The sequence below is a fragment of the Monodon monoceros genome, unplaced genomic scaffold, assembly GCF_005190385.1.
Source record: "Monodon monoceros isolate NGI ecotype Baffin Bay Population unplaced genomic scaffold, NGI_Narwhal_1 Super_Scaffold_12, whole genome shotgun sequence".
Taxonomy (NCBI): Eukaryota; Metazoa; Chordata; class Mammalia; order Artiodactyla; family Monodontidae; genus Monodon; species Monodon monoceros.
Genome location: NW_021703768.1, coordinates 103,429,879 through 103,447,712, shown reverse-complemented (window position 1 = coordinate 103,447,712; position 17,834 = coordinate 103,429,879). Strand labels below are relative to the sequence as shown.

Below are 17,834 nucleotides of genomic sequence, written 5' to 3'. Positions count from 1 at the left end.
CCCAAGGAGAATAAAAGTGACACAGTTACAAATCTTGATCTGCAGTGTCCATTCTCTAGCGCACCTCACCCCTCCCTCTCCTATCCTAGCTGGGAAGGACCCTCTTCCAAACTGAACCAGGAAAATGGGGGCAAGGGCAGAACAAGCCGATTTCTGTCTCTTGTCACATCTAGTGCCCATAATTTAATATTAAACAAGGGAATAGTCACCCATTACCTGTAATGGTTATAATTACCATTTTCCACCTCCTTAAAAAAGCAAGCAGCAAAAACACCATTAAGGGAAAAAAATGCCCCACCCAACCCGAACAAACCCGCAAATAGTAACAATGGTGTGTTTATTACAGGACCTGGATTGGGAGCTAGCAAAATGTTTTTCTTTGTTTAAGACATGAGGGGGGGTCCCTAAAATCCAAGTAGCGTGGAGGTGCCCTGCCCCCCTCGCCTAGTCGTCCCTATCCCTGGCCCCTTGGCAAAGACGACAAATTGGAGATAAGCTGAGGAAAGGTTTATAAGGTGTTTCTTTAAAACATCTGCTTTGCTCTTGTACTCATTACATTTCACTCCTTCCGAACTTCCGAGAGCCTAGATCTGCGAGAAATGTTTCACATTCATAACTTGTAGCTGCTCCCACTGCAAGGGCGGGAGTGGGGGGAGGCGGCGGGGGGTGGAGAGTGTGTGCCGGGGAGGGGAGAGACCTTCAGCTTTTTTTTAAAGACCAGATCAGTATTTTCTTGATACGCTTGTCACCATTTTTGTTCTCACGACAACCAATTGAGCCCTTGATCCTCACGTGATGTGAAAGGCTTGCACTGTAACAAAATCGCTCCTTTTTGATGGTTGGTTGTTGCTAACTCGCCCATCCCCCTCCCCCAGCCCCGACATTTCCAGCAAAGCGACTCTCCACTTCCCATCTATCAACAATTCATTACTGCTTTTAGCTTCCAAACGCCAGCTAATTAAAAATACTAAGCCAAGCTCTGGGGCCATCTGACTAAACACAGGAGGGGGGGGGGTGAGAGAGGAGGAGGAGAGAAAAATAAATAAAAAGGAGACGCACCGTTTGCTGCGACTATAAACGGGAAAAACTGTCCTGAAAAAGGTCGCCTTAAAAAAAAATCTTTTTTTGACTCTAATTATCGAATTACCACATGACTGATCGGCTTGAACGACAGCGGATTTTTTCCCCCCCTCGGGGACTATACTAGGAACTCGGTTCCTTTTTCTTAAAACAACATAAAACAGGAAAACATCACATCCTTTAGGTTTCGAAGACTGAACCAATTTTAAACGCCGTTATTTTCCCTACCCCGCCGCCCCCCGGCCCCCACCCTGAATGCTGGTATAACTGGTTTATCAGCTCACTGAATCATCTGCTCCCCTCCCCCTCCACACCTTTCTTTTTCTCCTCTTGCTCGACTTCTCATCCCACCCTTTCCTCCACCTCCTGCTCCCTCCCTCCCTCTCCCTCCCCCATCCCCTTCCCCCTCCTTTCCTCTTAAGTTAGTTCAAGAAATCAAATCTGTCAGGACGGGCGGAAAAATGCCACTTCCCGACTAACAGGCGGAATCCAGCCCAGATTTTCAGTCCTTTCTTCTTATTCTTTCTTCCCTTTCACTAATTTATCCCGATGTTAGCACATTCTGTCTTGTTACTAGCGGACGCCTGTAGGTTTGCTACATGGGATCATTACTTACTGATCACGGTGACTCTGAAGTCTGGAACTGAAGGCGGAATGAGAAGTTGGGAAAACTTTTTTCTCTAAGCTCTCTCTTTTTTAAAAACTATTATTCTCGATGCTTGTTAAGAGGAAAAAAACCCTTTGGTGCTTCTGTTGTGAATGTGAAACATTATCTTCCAGCTGTACAGTGACACATTTTTTTAAGGAGAAAAGGACTGATCCGTTTGCCAAAAGGGGGGTGGGGAAGTGGAATAATGTTATCGAGTGATTATTCTGGCTGAGATGTGTTATTTGGTTCCTTCCTTCTTGATCATTTGGTGTTTAAGTAAAATGAGGCACAGGCTTGTTTGCCGAGTGGAGTGGGAAAGGCATTTTGATTTGCTGGCCTAATTAAAAAATGATAAAGGAGTAAAGGTAAGCAATGTCTGTGTGTGTGTGTGTGTGTGTGTGTGTGTGTGTATGTATATTTATTTTTTTTTCCTTGACAATCAACTGTTAAAAAGGGGCTGATCCCTTTAAAAACCGTTTTAACTGATCTTTGTCAAACACACACTCATTTGCGGTCATTGAGGCCACCTTGGCGCAGATCACTTAAAGTGTATGTCTTAATCAGTTTCCCGTACAGTCAGCAGCACCATATTTAACAGATTGAGCCAGTCTGTGACCTAGGAATACGGTAGAATTGTTTAGATGTAATTTCTTTTTCTCAAAAGGCATATATTTAGCCTTTTATTTGACACTGTCTTTTCTAAAATAGAGAAATGCTCTTAAAGACGTGTGTGTATATTTCAAAAATAAAATTGTATAAACTGTTGGGGAAGAGAGGATGGGGGGGTATGTGTATGGGGGCGTTATTGGTTGTTTTTTTCTGTTCCTTACTGGGAACAAAAACCAGATTGCCCAGACAATTTGTAAAAAGAAGTAATAAAATTAGAAATGAGGAAAATTTAGCAACATCATTCTGAAACTAGCCTTAGAGAACTTCCAGGGTCTGGTCTTTTAAAAACTGCAAGATCTAGGACATGTTTAAGGATGTTTAAAGCGTGTTCCTTCCTCTTGTCCGAGTGTTCAGGCTGTGTTTCTGGGGTTGTTACCATGTGTATGTGCTAGAAAAAAATATCCTAAACTCTTTTTTTTTTTTTCCCTTAAACGTTTCTGGACTTGACTCAGATTCTTAAGATATTTTAATGCTTTTTAAAAAGTGATTATCCTTGTGTTGTTGATAAAGGGCTTTTCTTTTTTAGCTACTGTAAGATGCTTACTGTCATGGGTACGTTTTTCGGGTTTGGTTATTTTTCTTTAAACCTGATATTGGACTGTGGAGACAATACATGAGCCACCTTCCTCACCATCCTTCCCTGTACCCCTCACTGACTCCCCAGTATTAATCGTTTTTTATTCTGGTAACACCCAGACAAGAAATATTCGACTTTTCCCCCCTTCACAGGAAAAGGTGGACCTGGACTGAAGGGTGTAAAACCCCTGGACCCATTCCTGGGGCAGGAAAAAGAAGAGGAAGATTAGAAGATTTTTTTTTTTTTTTTTAAGAGAAAGCCCAGCGGAGCTAAACGAATGTCCCCTCATCTCCAAAGGAAAGTTCATCGGATTTTTATTCTAGAGAGCTCATCTTCAGGATGTCAGTGAACATTTCTACGGCAGGAAAGGGTGTGGATCCAAATACGGTTGATACTTATGACAGTGGCGATGATTGGGAAATCGGGGTTGGAAATTTAATAATTGATTTGGACGCTGATTTGGAGAAGGACAGACAGAAATTTGAAATGAATAATTCCACCAACACCACTAGCAGCAGCAACTCTAAGGATTGTGGAGGTCTGGCCTCCAGTGGGGCCGGTGCTACCGCAGCCTTAGCGGATGGCCTAAAATTTGCTTCTGTTCAGCCCTCTGCTCCCCAGGGGAATTCACACAAAGAGACCAGCAAATCAAAAGTGAAAAGGAGTAAAACTTCTAAGGATGCTAATAAATCTCTGCCTTCTGCTGCCTTGTATGGGATTCCCGAGATTAGCGGCACTGGCAAGAGGCAGGAAGTCCAAGGGCGCCCTGGAGAGGCAACTGGCATGAATTCAGCGCTGGGTCAAAGTGTGAGCGGCGGCGGCAACCCGAACAGCAATAGTACCAGCACCGGCACCTCCGCTGCCACCGCGGGAACGGCCTCCTGCGGGAAAAGCAAAGAGGAGAAGCCAGGTAAAAGCCAGAGCAGCCGAGGCGCCAAGCGGGATAAGGATGCGGGGAAATCCAGGAAGGACAAGCACGACCTGCTTCAGGGCCACCAGAATGGCAGTGGCAGCCAGGCCCCTTCCGGGGGCCTCTATGGCTTTGGGGCCAAGAGCAATGGAGGTGGCGCGAGCCCCTTCCACTGCGGTGGCACTGGGAGTGGCAGCGTCGCGGCTGCTGGGGAAGTTAGCAAAAGTGCCCCGGATTCAGGGCTCATGGGAAACTCTATGTTGGTAAAGAAGGAAGAGGAGGAGGAGGAGAGCCACAGGCGAATCAAGAAACTGAAAACTGAGAAGGTAGGATAAAGACGCCTTCCTAGATCTACTTTCCTCTTTGTGTGCATTTGTGTGGGTGCGTGGTGGGTGGGGACGTGCCTCTGTGTGCCTTACACTTCGTGCTTTCTGGTTCTTTGTGAGATTTCTCTCCTGTGCATCCTTCCTATGAACTTTTGGTATGGGGCAGCTTAACTTGGGTGCAGTGTTCAGCTCCTGCTTCTGCTGCCGCTTGTGGTGCTAGCGTTTGGGTCCCCAGGTGGGAGGGTCTGGGTGTTCCAAGTACCTTTTGCCCTGCAGAAGGGCTCTTGGCCAGTCAGCTCGTTGCGGTGTGCTTTTAACAGAAAACCTGCTCCTGTACCCACTTACCTCTTGTCCTGATTTCTCCCCCTAAGGAGAACTGTCTTCTGTTTTAATTTACACGTCCTAGTATTTCTGGTAATGTGTCCTTAGGTGCAGGGTTCACGTTGCCTCCCCGGAGAGGTATGTCAAGGATTCGAATTTGCACTCCACCCTCCACCCATTTATTTTTTCATGATATTCTCCAAAATAGTCTTGTCAAAGGATATGGTACTGTTATTGGTCCCGAATGAAACCTTGGTCTCCTAGGGTCATTGGTTTCATAACCGTGTAGCAAGAATGGAATGGTTTTGGTGGCCGCCAGGACTCTTTCCTTGTTCCCTTGCCCAGTTCTTAGCTGGAGATTTAAGAGTGTTATCACTTGGATTTCTTGCCTGACCAGGGAGCTGAAATGTTGGTAAGAAAAGTGAAATGGACTTGGTGGATTGGTGTGCTGAAAGGTGAAAACAGAGCCAAAAGATACCCGAAATACGTGTTGCATTTGAGCGGTGGGGAGCGTTGATTTAGGTAATTCGGACCCTTTTTCCCATCTTTGTCATTGTCGGAAAGTCTAGTGAGACACTGCCTTCGAAGAATTGCCCCTCGTGTTGTGCTGCTTTGTGCTGGAGGCCTAGGACTTACTGGTCCGGCAATTACTGTGCATTAAGTGATGTCCCAAGAGCTGAAGGTGCTCTGTCCACAGAGCAGGTTGGGAGTGAACTGGGGGAGTGAGTGCTGTCTCTATAAAATTAACCTTTAATTCTACAGATTGTGCCTTGCAGAAGCAAATGCGTATCATGTGGTTCGTGGCATGGTTGTTTGGTTATATGCTTATTAAATAATTTGATCTTTGCTATTTCTCACTTGGTCAAAACTGTGAAGTGTCTTTGGGTGATTATTTCTGTGTACAATTTCTCACTGCTGTCTATTTAAACCTTTTTCTTTTTGCAGGAATAAAGTTTCGGTTTTATGATCTTAGAAGTCGATGAAGGTACATTAAGGTGTAGATGATGCCAAACTCGCAAAAAGCCTCTGAACGCCTGCTTCTTCTATCCATATCCCCTTGGTCAGACAGCATTTCGCACTGATGACTTTAAATGCATTAAAAAAAATACAATCCAGGTTTCGATTCTTATGCTGAAGTGTGGACTTTGACATAATTCCTGCTGAAAGGCGTTCTGAAGTCCTCTTATTAGCACAGTAGAGCATTTACTTCTGTTGCCAGTAGTCTTCAAATTGCAGTTCTAATCTGCCCTAACTATCTAGATGAATTGCCCTAATCCAGTGCTCACAATGGCTGTGGTTGAGGAGTCAGAGCCATTTGATTGGATTCACCGCTGCCTGGAATGTGGGAGGTACTGCCCTTAGCCTTTTAATCTTCCAGCCAAATGTTCACAGTCAACAATTTTGTTTAGCTGGCAATTGGAACATTTCAGTATCTCAAAGGCTGCTGTCATGGCAACTGAGATGAGAGCGTGGTGTCGGTTCTCCAGTTTTTGTGTTCTTTTCGCTTTCCAGTCACACAGGAAACTGGATGAAAAATGGAAGAATTAAGTTATTCATATACATGCAACTCATCTTCAGTCAGAGGAGTATAAGTGTGATAATATGAATTACCTAAATAAAGAGCAAACAAGTCATGATGGGTCTGGGGTGGAGGGAGGGGAGCAAGCACAGTGCATTTAGATTCATACCACTGCCAACCGTAGCTGCTGGTGTGGGCACAGGGCCCCTTCAGGGATGGCTCTGAGGGGCTTGAATACTGCAGTGTGGGCCATTCTCTGTCAAGCTATGGTGCTGGCTCAGGATCTGGAAGCCTGTTCTTTCAGCTTTCCTCCCCACGCCCACTGCACCCCAGAAGGACTTCTCTTAAGAACGCTTTCCTCCTTGGCACACAGAGATGGCACTCCCTTGTACAGATGCCACCCAGGGAAGTCACTCTAATTCCACTAACTGTTGGTTGTGTAAAATTTGACTTCAATTTAGAAAATACTTCCTAATGACAGGAGGAGACCTCTTGAGGTGGGAAAGATTTAGTAGGACAAGCTTTACCTGGCAAAATAATTCGACACCGAGGCATCCTTTGAGAAAGGTTTTTTGATGTTTTTGTACAATGTTTTAATTTCAGCCTTGTTTGATTATCTGGGTTTGTGAAGAGTAAGTGTCTTAAGAGTGAAGGTGGTTAATTTTCAGCAATCGGATGTGGCTCATGAAGGGGTCAAATGTGAAAACCAAAGGGGGGGTGTACTGTGGTGTGTGTGCTTTTTTCTTTTTCTTTTTCCTGGTTGGATGGTTCCAGGAGATTCATAAGACTTGCTGTCACCGGTGAATTTTCACAGCATGCTTCTATGTCTATTTTTGGTCTGTTTATTCACTACACAAAGTCATGTAAAACATGATAAATTGGACCTTATGAAAGGTCCAATTATGAAATTACATCAGTGAGCGTTCTAGTCCTTTATGTGGAAACCACAAGTATGTTGTAAAAGTCGCCACTCTCTTAATATGTGAACAAAATCAAAACATGCCATAATTCTAAGATACTTGAGCTGTATTTCTATAGCCCATTTTGTGGTTAAGCCACCAGTGACGTGTCTGAATAAGTAGATTTGACGGTTTGGTTTTTGGTTGTTAAAACCTGCTTCCCCACCTGCCCCCTCCTTTTCTTTTGAAGCATAATAGCCTGTATTGAGGCTCTTCTGCATGTATCCTCCTTAACTGTCTTACAGTTTTGACCTATCAGACGGAGGCATTCGGCTGGGCTAATAGTTCAATACAGTACATGGGTTTATTTGATCGCTGGGATATTCCAAAATACATACAAGAATTCTTAAAAACATCTGAGACTTCAAATACATGTGAAGAGCATAGGAGATCTTATGGTTGGGTCTTAGGATTCTGACTCTTCAGTATGCATTTAGAAAAGAGAATGATTTGAGTAATATCATGCTGCTTTCATTAAGCTGGTCCTTAACAGCCTAAGTGTGGGCTCTACAAATGGACCTGTCTATAAAGGATATCATTCATTTTATTTTATTCTCTTGTAGAAGCCTTTTTACACTTCACTAGGGAATTCTGGCACATTTTCTAAGTGAGTGTGATTAGTTGAAGAACATATTTTGATTAATAAGTTTTGTGGATGATATGCTTCCCCCCCAAATATAGTGCCCCCTACAAATTCTGCTTAGAGAGTGCAGTTTATCTACTGTGAAATAAAAGGGCAGAAAGGTCACTTGCTATAATTAAAGAACAAAGTCCATTGTTGTTGGACAGCAAACTGTTTTGAAAGCTACATAAGGGATTTAGCTGTTGAAAACGTTGGTAACTAAGGGTGGCTCCCAATCAGCATTGATTCAGCTCCTTTCTTTTCTATGGGCTTCCTCGGAGGATGACAGGGCTTTTGCAGTGGGTGCAGAGGGGCTGCTCTTTCCCCAACGAAGGTTTCTGTGATACCCCGTGGAAGCTTGGAAGATTTGCATAACCAGGCACATCACTGGGTTCTGAGCACAGTATTTGTAATCTGCTGGGCTTGCCGGAGAAATTTTAAAAATTACTCAGCAACTGATCAAGATTGTGCTAAAAGAGATAAATAACGTTTAGCAACTTTTAATAACTTTGCAAATAGTCTGTAAAAAAAAAAGAGGCGGGGAGGGATTGATTGTCCAAATGTCATGAGGTTAAGAATGCTCTTCAAGGGAAATTGCTTGGCTGCAAGATGGTTTTAATTAGGGTGTTAGAAAGACTTATTTTTCCTAAGCAGCATTTTATAGTTAGTAAATGAAATCTATGCCGAAAGTGCTAAGCAGAAATCTCCCTAACCACAGAGGTGTTCAATAACCAGATTCAAACAACATGGAAAGAACCATCTGTTCTTCGTTTTCAGCATGAAAAACAAGGATTGAACGGCTGAGATTTGCTCCAATTTTGACTGTGTGTGCCTTTTTTTTAATTTAAAAAAAGTTCACCTGGTACTTCATAGCAACTCGAAATTGCTGTAATATGAGCAACACTGTGAAAACACGTGTTCCTACATTTATTTTAACCAGTTCCACTTTTATTTAAAAGATTTCCAGAAGCTCAGCCATTGAACACTTTATAATGGTTATTCAGTTCCTGCAGGCAATCACAATGAGGGGTCAGTTCTTCAAAGATCTAACTATTTAGTCAGTATCTGAATTATTCTGTCAATTTTCCCCCTGGAGGCAAGGGGGGGGCGGCAAAGGCTCTCCCAGGCTAACTCTGGTCAGCGTTTATCGGTTAATCTAATTGTACGTGGTAGCCACACCTGGACCGATGTTTGTTCTACATAGACCTTGCTCTGGTTCAGAGCTGTTAGTCTAGGATTGTTGATCATGAGGGAAATATTCTTTTAATACTGATAACTTTGGAGTCCTTGACTTTTAGATGGTAAGCTTCTTGGCTTCTGGTTTTAGTAAGAGCCCTGGGTAAAACATTATCCGGCCTTTGTTTGAGGTCTTTTATAGAAGCTAATGACTGGGCTTGTGCCTCCCTCAGATAAATGACATTATCTCTGAGGGGGCTGACAGGAAACAGACATGTTAATGGTGAAGCTGCGGGGAGGATCTGCCCGGGTTCTGACAAAAGAGTGGAGAAGGGACCCCTGGTTGTGGTCATTAACACATAATGCATTCTTGCTCTTCCTAAGAGGCCCTTGATAATTGGAAAGCTATTTTAGCCACAAGCACTTAAATCATAAATCTACCACTCCTAGTTCCTTTGCATTCTTAAAAGTAGCAAAGTAATGTGTTTTTTGTTAACAAGTGTGTGATCTGGTTTTTTAAAAATGGTGGCAGTTCTAGGCAGTGTGGTAATGACGTTTGGGAGGGCTGCACATCCCACTGCTTCTATCAGATGGGATCTCTCTCTGTCTTTCACCAGGGCTCAGTCATCCCTCTACTTTAGTAAATGAAGAAGTGGGTCCCATAAGTAAAAAGAAATATTTTTATACTTGAAGATGTCTCATGGAGAGGGATAGAATCTGTTTTTTCTAAGTTGGGCAAAAAGATTTTGCTCAGTGATTTGAATGTAATGAAACCTGCCTTTTGAAGTGTATGTTTAAAAAGTCATGGGTATAATTGAGTTTCAGTGCAGTTTAAACTCTCTGCTTCTTGAACAGGGATAATTGCCATGTTGAACACACTCTAGAGGTGTAGAAGAGGTGGAAGGATCACGTTGTTCTATTCTTTAATATTAAGCACTGGAAGTTTTTCATAGTAATTACTGTAGCACAACATAGTTTTGATTGCCAGCACTCTGAACTTGCCGGTGATCTGAACATCAAGGGCTTTGCTTGAATACTAAACAGTTTATTCCTAAGTTACTTGTATCACATTCTTGTAGAACATGGAAACCAGAACTAAGGAAATACTGGGCGCTCCTTAGCAACAGCGGAGTGGAAATAACCCCTCTTCACTAGGACAGTTGTCGATAAATAATAATACCCTTTTAATCTGTACATTTAAGGTTATAGGGAAAGAGAACAGGTGAAATCTCTGACCCAGGAATGACTTTAGTCGTCATTACAGGCTCATACAGGGATCAGACTGGTACCCTGTGTCTGGTATTTATTTCATAGGTATGTGTGTAGAAATGTTATAGTGGCACATATAGCTGTTGGGTTGGGAGTGGACTGGGAGTGTTTAGTTAGTGTGGGCTTTATTCTTTTAGAAGAAGTCACCATTGATTTTCTGTTCCACTCTGCTGCCAAGTAATTGGCCCCTTCATATCCATCCAGTTCTCTCTCCCAGCTGAAGTTTCTTTAGTGACTTCTTGCTCTCCGTAGCAAGTTCTTTTTAATTTAAGCTAAAGGTTTTGGCAGTGCGAACAAAGCCTTTGCAACTGAATGAAAGGTTGTTAAATAATTCATAGTAGATTGACCATCAGTCGGGCTGTTTGTAATGCTATTTTGAGCGCATAAAGGATATTCAAGACGGGGAGATTGGCACCTTGCTCCTAGAGCTGAGTTCTGCATATCTGCTAAATTTTGGTTAGAAATACCTTTGAGAAAGTATTAAAATAGATTATAGGTTTTGCCTGAAGAACTGAAGAGATTACAAAGCGAATACTTCTCATATTTTGATAGGTCAGTGGCCTTTGAACCACCTGTATCTCGTCTGGTATTCAGAAGGCTTCCCCCCTTCCCCATGAAGCTAAATGAAAATTTAGAAATATCTATTTTGGTTGTAATAGAGAACTCAAAGAGAAGGGTGCTTCGGTCCAAACAAATGGGTTGGAAGTGATGAATAAATGCTGCTGCTGGTTTTTCAAAGCTACTCTTTCTTCTTTCTCATCCCCACCTCCCAGCCCAGTTGGATTATTATTCACTGTGACTATTCTTGCTCAACCACTGAGCTTTTTGCCACTCCTGGTCATCCTCATTCTCAGCTAGCACCTTAAGAAAAAGGTGCCTACGGGGGACATGTAGGCACATTCCAGTAATGCCATACGAAGGCTGCTTTCACAGTTTAGAAATGTATTGATTGTATTTTGTGTTGCACATAATGATTTTAGGAAGTGGATATTTAGGTTGTGGAATGGGCTTATTATCTTAACCAGAGAGCAGATGGCATGGTGCCACAGACGTATAACTTTACTTAAAGGGACTTTTAAGGTTTTGATGTGTTTTCTTTTCCTCTTATTTCCCTGATGGCTTCTTTTTATTGAAGGGTAACTTAAGGAGACCTGGTAGCAATTTTACTGCCTTCCCCCTGACAGTTTGAAATAATAGCTTGGTCTTTGGTTGTACTGATCTACCAGTCAACTTGATTCTGGTTTTTGTCATGTGGCAGTGAATTAAGAAAAAAAAAAAAAAGGGTTTGTAGTATGTTTTAAGAGATGGACTCTTTTCTATGCTTCAATTAGCAACAGACGACAAAGTTCCAATTGGTCACACTTTCAGGAACTCCTAGAAGTGACTGTTCCTCCTTTTGATTTAAGAAAACTCCTGATTTGGGTTTCTTAGGAAAGCACATCTGGTCCTCTGGCTGCTTTAGATCCACCTTTTTTGTCTTGTGCATTAGTTCCTGCAGGTTCAAAGGTCCTTTTTGAGTTGTTCTTGGTAGGTTAGCACGCTTTCCCCATACTGGAGGGCTGTCCTTTTTTTGGTTGCTACGCCTACCACGTGTTTGAATTCACTTGGCATAAAAATACCGTTTGTTTCAATGACTGGATTTTACAGTTTTACCCATTCTTCACTTAGAACATCATCAGGATGAGTTGGAAAGCATCTTTTTTTTTTTTTTTTTTTTTAACAAAGTGCGCATAGCCAGACCAGATTACTTTTGGATTTCCTGTCACCTCCTTGGCTGATTTATGGATGGCTCATGTTAAAAGCAACAATAATGTTTGAATTGGAAGGGCTGAAGCCTCGGGTTTTCATTCTTCATGGAGAACTGTTTATTTGTGTGTGGTTCACCACAGTACATGGATAATGCTATCAAATCTGTGCTTTATTATAGGCTTATGACTAGCACAGCAGCACTTAGTTATGTGTTTCTGCGTTTCCCTTCTTTGCCAATTCTTTTGTGATGGAAATGAAATTAGAACCGAATCTTTGCAGCCAAGGAGAGAATAGGCACAAGTAGAAATTGTCCCTTGAGCCAGTTCAGAAGTAAGCAGTGGTGATTTAAGAAACATTTTTCTCAAAGGAAGTGAAATCCATAGGAAAAAAAGGACTCCGATTTAACTTTTCCGTGAAGATCAGTGGAAGATGAGCCGCACACTTTGACAAATGGAGGCTGTTCCAACAGCAAGGCTTTATCCCTTTATATTGTTTCACATCTGAAGTAACTGATTGAAGAGCGGTTCCCATTCCCAAACCTTTCAGCTGCTTTGAAGGTGGAATGTGAGTTCAGTAATATTGTTGGCTTCTGCTCCCCGAAGGGAACAACATGATTTGAAGACAGAGCAATTGAGCTTTTCCGCATCAAACTCCACTTGGCCAATTGTCTCCATTTACATTCCTTGCCCAAATCCTTCACCAGCCTTTCCCATGATGCCGCAGCAGATGCCAGACACTGAAGTAGAAAGCGAGCAGCTGTTTCCATTACTCCAAGGCTGTATTATCCTCCACAATCTGCTTGCTTTTTCGCTCCCCTCCCCCACTGGAAAAAAAAGAAAAGAAACCTTCTCTCCCTCTGACGTTTGCCTGCTCGGGTTTATCAGCCTGCGGATTTTCTATCTTATCAGGACCACGGATTTCTCGGCAAGGCCCGGTTTATTGTTCCGCGGGGGAGCAGATGGAGGGCCCTGGGCTCCGGGGAGCGTGGCCGGGCCCGCGCGCTCCCGAAGCTGGGGGCCGTGGCGGGGGCGCGCCGCCGAGGCCGCGCCCTCCTTCCCTCCCAGGACCCGTTTATAGCCCCGAGCGCAGTAAATCTGTCAGCTCTTCACAACGCCGTCACCTCTTTCTTCATTTGCTCCGGCTTCTAGTTTGACAACGTTCCCCTGAGGCGGAATTCTAATCTGCTTCCAATTAGTTGCAAAATGTGACTGAAATTTCCACGTTATGACTGCTGTTTTACTTGCACGCATACATCCAGAAACAAATTAATGCTCTTGAATATTTATTTTTTGAGCCCTTGGATTTCCTTGAAGAAGAAGAGTTTCCAACTGTTGGGAATGACTTCCAGGATTTGCATCTTCTTCTCTGGAAGCCTTCTCTACTCAGTATATTGCACAATAACCACCGTGGGGTCCCCCCCCCATCTCTTAATAAGCCTTTTCCAGCTTTTTCAAGATTTCTCAAAATGTGTCTGTTCAAGTTACACAAATCAATTTTTTAGTATTTCTAAAATAAAACAAGGATGTTTGCCCGAGTTTAATGGAGGGGTCCTCCTGGTGCATGTTTTAATAGAACACGAATACACACAAATTTGCTTCTAAGTATAGCTGAAATACATTTGGTCAAGGCACAAAAGACTTGTTTGTTACACACTCTTAAATACTTTCATTTGATATTCAGAAACTGAACGAATCGAGCGATTAGTTAGCCTAACAGATACAAGGGCAGCATTGAAAGATGTCACTATGGGCACTAATGCTATCCTACAAGTTTGTGCCTAGATCCCGAGCACACCTTCTGGCAGCTGTTGGAACTTGTGGGCTGCAGCTGGCATAGTCGATGGCTTCCTGTGACTTTAGTACCCCTTATCCTACATAATCCAGTGTTCCGAGAATGTCTTGGACTCTGGGTTTCGGGGTGGTTCTACTTTGAGGGAGGTCAACTACTCCAACTCTCTTTCCTCCTTTTTAGTGTTTGTTTTTTTAACAAAGATACTGATCCATCTGATTATATGTAAATATTAGAGTTGTTTACATCTTGGCTGCTGAGAAGGTCAAATTTAGCTTTATTACTTGTCTAAAAGACTACTTTCTCCTGCAAATTTTAGTACCAAGGCAGCAGGGTCTCGGCTTTAGTATTTGCAGAAAGGTGGTGCCCTTAAAGAATGTAAACAGCCACATTTACTGGTGTATTTTATTGTAGTGTTCAGTCTTCAGCATCTTGGCAGATTGATATCAACAGTAATAATGGACTCTAAAAAGGTGTGAAGAATTTTATTGATGGTAAAGTGGTTATGTTGATCACGTTACTCTGTATTAGTTTCTAAATAACACCTTCAAATGTAAATAGATCAATTTTTTTCTACCACGTTGTCACATATAGTCATAAAAGCCCTATATTGATTGATTTATAATGTCCCTTTTTAATGTGCTGTTTTCAATCACTATAACCAGGAGGTGGAGCGTTTATTTTACTATGTTTAAAAATAAAACTTATTTTAAATTATTTATTACATGTAGGATATAAATTATTCAAATTATTTTATCAAAAAACTTTCAGCTATGCTGGAATTCCACAAAAGAAGTAGGAACGTTCTTTGTTTTGCTTCCTTTCTTTTTACTCTATGACTGGTAGTAGAAAAAATAGCGAGATTGAAATCCTTAAAAATTTAAAATGTGGGCCTTTCAGGCTGCAGAGACCTCCTGGGTTTAAAAAAGAAAGAGAAAAGAGTGGCCCCATAGTGAAATGCTCACAATGGGCACGATTGTGCTAGCCCCTCAAGTCCTGGGGTTCACTAATTGCCCTTTAATGAGGTCGGTCTGCCCCAGCTTTTCCCCTACCTTGGGAGGAAAAGCACACAAGACAGTTGGAGTTCAAGTGGATCTTGCTGTATTTGCAACTTAGCATAACTGCTTTGAAGGCCCCCAGGGCGCTTAATTGGGGCTGGGCATTTTTGTTTTGGGGGAGACTACACACAGCTCCCCATTGTGTGTGTAGAAGCCACCGTGCGTCTTGGAAACATTACATGCTTTTGTTGATGGTGCATAGTTTTATAAACTCCAAATGAGCTTATTGCCTTTTAACCATTGGGAGCACTAAATAGTGGAAGAACCTAGAAGTCTCTGGGTTGGGTAGCCGCCAAGCAGTTAAAAAAAAAAAAAAAAAAGAATGAATGGTTTAATTGTAGAGCAAACCGTTTGTTTACAGATTAAGATTTATTCAGTCACCAAATCCTATGGACCAGGAGGTAAAAGAATGAGGCCTTACGGTATAGGAATTGAGTGCCCGGTGTTATGTTTTGTGATCATGCTTAGCTGTTTTTACCCATGTTTTTCACAAAAGAAGAATGAATTGTTGGATGGTGAGAACTGCTTGGCCAAGTGTACTTTTTAAGCTCTGAAGAGAGAGGGGAGGAAGGAGGAGGCAGGTTGTCATTTCTTTGCTGCCTGGTCAGGAAGCTAAAGACTTAAAGTTCCTCCACCTGAGAGGGGGACACTGGCTGTCGCTGAATTTTCCTGTTCAAATGAGGGGGACTGGTGATGGTGGTGGTAGAGGTAGGGAGTAAAAAGTGGGAAGGAGGTGTGTGGGAAAGGGGGTGGCTGGTGGAGAGCCTTTGTTAAAATGGCCCTAGACAATGCATTCTCTTAAATAATTGGGACCCTTTTACAGAAATTCCCCACTATTTCATTAGTTAGTGGCCGTGGTACTGAATAGAGAGAAACTCTCCAGCCATGGCGGCAGGGAAGTGGTATATAATTTTGGGCGGGGGGGTGGGGGGGGGCGGGAGAGCTATTGCCTGGCAGCCAGAATTTCAGGTTGTCTTTTTTTCCTTCCCTCCCTCCCTCCCTCCCTCCAATAGAAGAGCAGAAATCCTGGCATTTGGTCCCACTGTAGTTGTCGTCCTTTTAATCCGTTTTTGAACAAAGGGTTTAAGGACATCACTAGATCACTAGTAAAGTGCTGTTTTCTAGAAGTGTCATTTTGAACACTTCCCAATTCACTGTTTTTTATTTTTGCATTAATCTTCTTGGGAATGAAACCCTTTATCTCAAAGTGCTCTTTTGTGTATAAACTGTCACCCTAATGATAACTCTGGTTACTTACAAGTATTGTTTCTACGAGATGTCTTTGTATGCTGTTTGGCCATGAAAAAGCCCACTCCTTCTGTAACATTAAAATTACTTGTTTGCTACTTGATGCACATTTGATAAATTGAATTTTCAAATATATTGGCTTAACATGATCTTGTTTTGTTTTTCTCCTTAACTAAGTTCTGGTACTTTTATTTTGGTATGATCCTTTTGAAATGGCTTGATTTTCGAGTCTAAATCATGGCTGATAGCTTCACTTTACAAATCTTTCTTTTGGCGGGTGGTGAGTAACAGGATTATAGGAATGGGGGCGCAGAGAGGGTGTAAAGATTTAGGTGTAAATGTTTTCAGACTTGTCAAACTAGTGACTTTTTAATGTGCTGTTGTTCATTCTAGATGCTTTTCTATTAACATTTTCTATGTTAGTAAAGAAAGAGACTGGATTTTATTCCTGTGAGCATCCAACATAATTTTTCAAACTTTTAAAAAAATTTATTTTATTCAAGTATAGTTGATTTACAATGTTGTGTTAATTTCCACTATGTAGCAAAGTGACTCATATATATATATATACACACACACACACACACACACACACACATTCTTTCTCATTCTTTTCCATTATGGTTTATCACAGGATGTTGAATATAGTTCCCTGTGTTATAAAACTTCAAACTTTTAAATCTCGTAAAATTCAGCACTGTCATAGTCACTAAGTAGACTGAATTTGTGTAAATACATTTTTTAAAAATCATGTTTTACCAAAGAGGTAAATCCCTGCAAAGGCCCACCTAAATTTGATTTCTTTGGGTGTAATTTGACTGATGATACGTGCTCAACCTAGGTTTACGTAGGAAACCAAAACGAAAATGCAAAGATAAAAAAACATAGCTCATGTTAATATTTATGACAGCCTAGAGGCTTTGCAAGATTGAAATCTCTTTGCAGTTTTAATCCCCCCTGGAAAGAAAGGTTCCCCAGTCCCCCACCGCCCCAGATTGTTAGTGCCTCCACAGTGTGAATGCTTCTGAGGGTTTTAAAAAGCACCTAAACATACCCTGTATTTCAGTGAGTTTGGTCTGTGTTCACGTGTACATAGAGAATGGGGAAGCGGTGCTGAGCTTCCTGCCTTATTAACAAGGGTTCTCTTTTGTCTGATTCCTCCTCTCTAACCTGTTCTGTATACTATTTTAATTGGTTGTTTTTTGTTGTCCATATAAAATGTGAAAGGAAACATGCTAATCTTTTTAAGATGCTCTGAAAATGACTTTTATAAACCTGCTTACACCAAAGTCAGGTACTTTCTATTTTAGCTCACACTAAAGGCTTAAAGTCTCCTTTGAAAGGCTAACACACGAATCTATAAGCCTGCTATAAATTCACGTACCTTATTTCCTTGTAAAAACCAGTGTTTTCTACTTACCTGGAGTTATTAGTACAGCTGCGGAGTTACTTCCCGCAGATACTCCTGTCCAGTTTTAGGTGGATGGAAGTTCTGTACCATCTACAACTCTTTACCTGTGACGGGCTGATGACACAAAATCACTTGCCCTTGTTGGATTTCAGCTGAAAACTTAAACACATTGAATTTTCCTTTTCTGACACATAGTGAAATCTGAAGAGATTTAGACTTTCGTACTTGAAAAAATCTAGAAAATGCCCAATGTATTCAAATCACGTTTTTACTGGTGTTCAACATGTAGATACAGTTCTCTTTAAACTACCTCTGAATTTGATGAGCAGCTTGTCAGCACACACTAGTAGTAGTAGGAAGTTTAATGGTGGAGGAAACATATACCTGTTTCTCTTTTGCCTGTAAAATAAATTCTGCAGGGTTTTTGAAGAATTTCATTTTGGCTTGTTTGTAACTCACTCAGGGCTCTGAAGAGTAATACTCACTGTACAAATATTCTGTGC

At 41.9% G+C, this 17,834-nt stretch overlaps 1 protein-coding gene across 13 annotated transcripts in view; it reads left to right on the top strand.

The window, feature by feature from the left end:
- Positions 1 to 17,834, top strand: part of ZNF608 (zinc finger protein 608) — a 744,094-nt gene that overhangs the window by 638,109 nt on the left and 88,151 nt on the right. For 11 of the 13 annotated variants that reach the window (XM_029216087.1, XM_029216082.1, XM_029216085.1 and 8 more), the window contains one exon: positions 3,128 to 4,211. The exons of 1 other annotated variant lie outside the window; for it this stretch is intronic. In XM_029216087.1, coding sequence (XP_029071920.1) covers positions 3,315 to 4,211 — 897 coding nt within the window. In that variant the 5' untranslated portion in view covers positions 3,128 to 3,314. Of the gene's footprint in view, positions 1 to 1,581; positions 2,095 to 3,127; positions 4,212 to 17,834 lie in introns of those variants that run through there. One more of the 13 variants, XM_029216090.1, reaches the window with a different exon arrangement.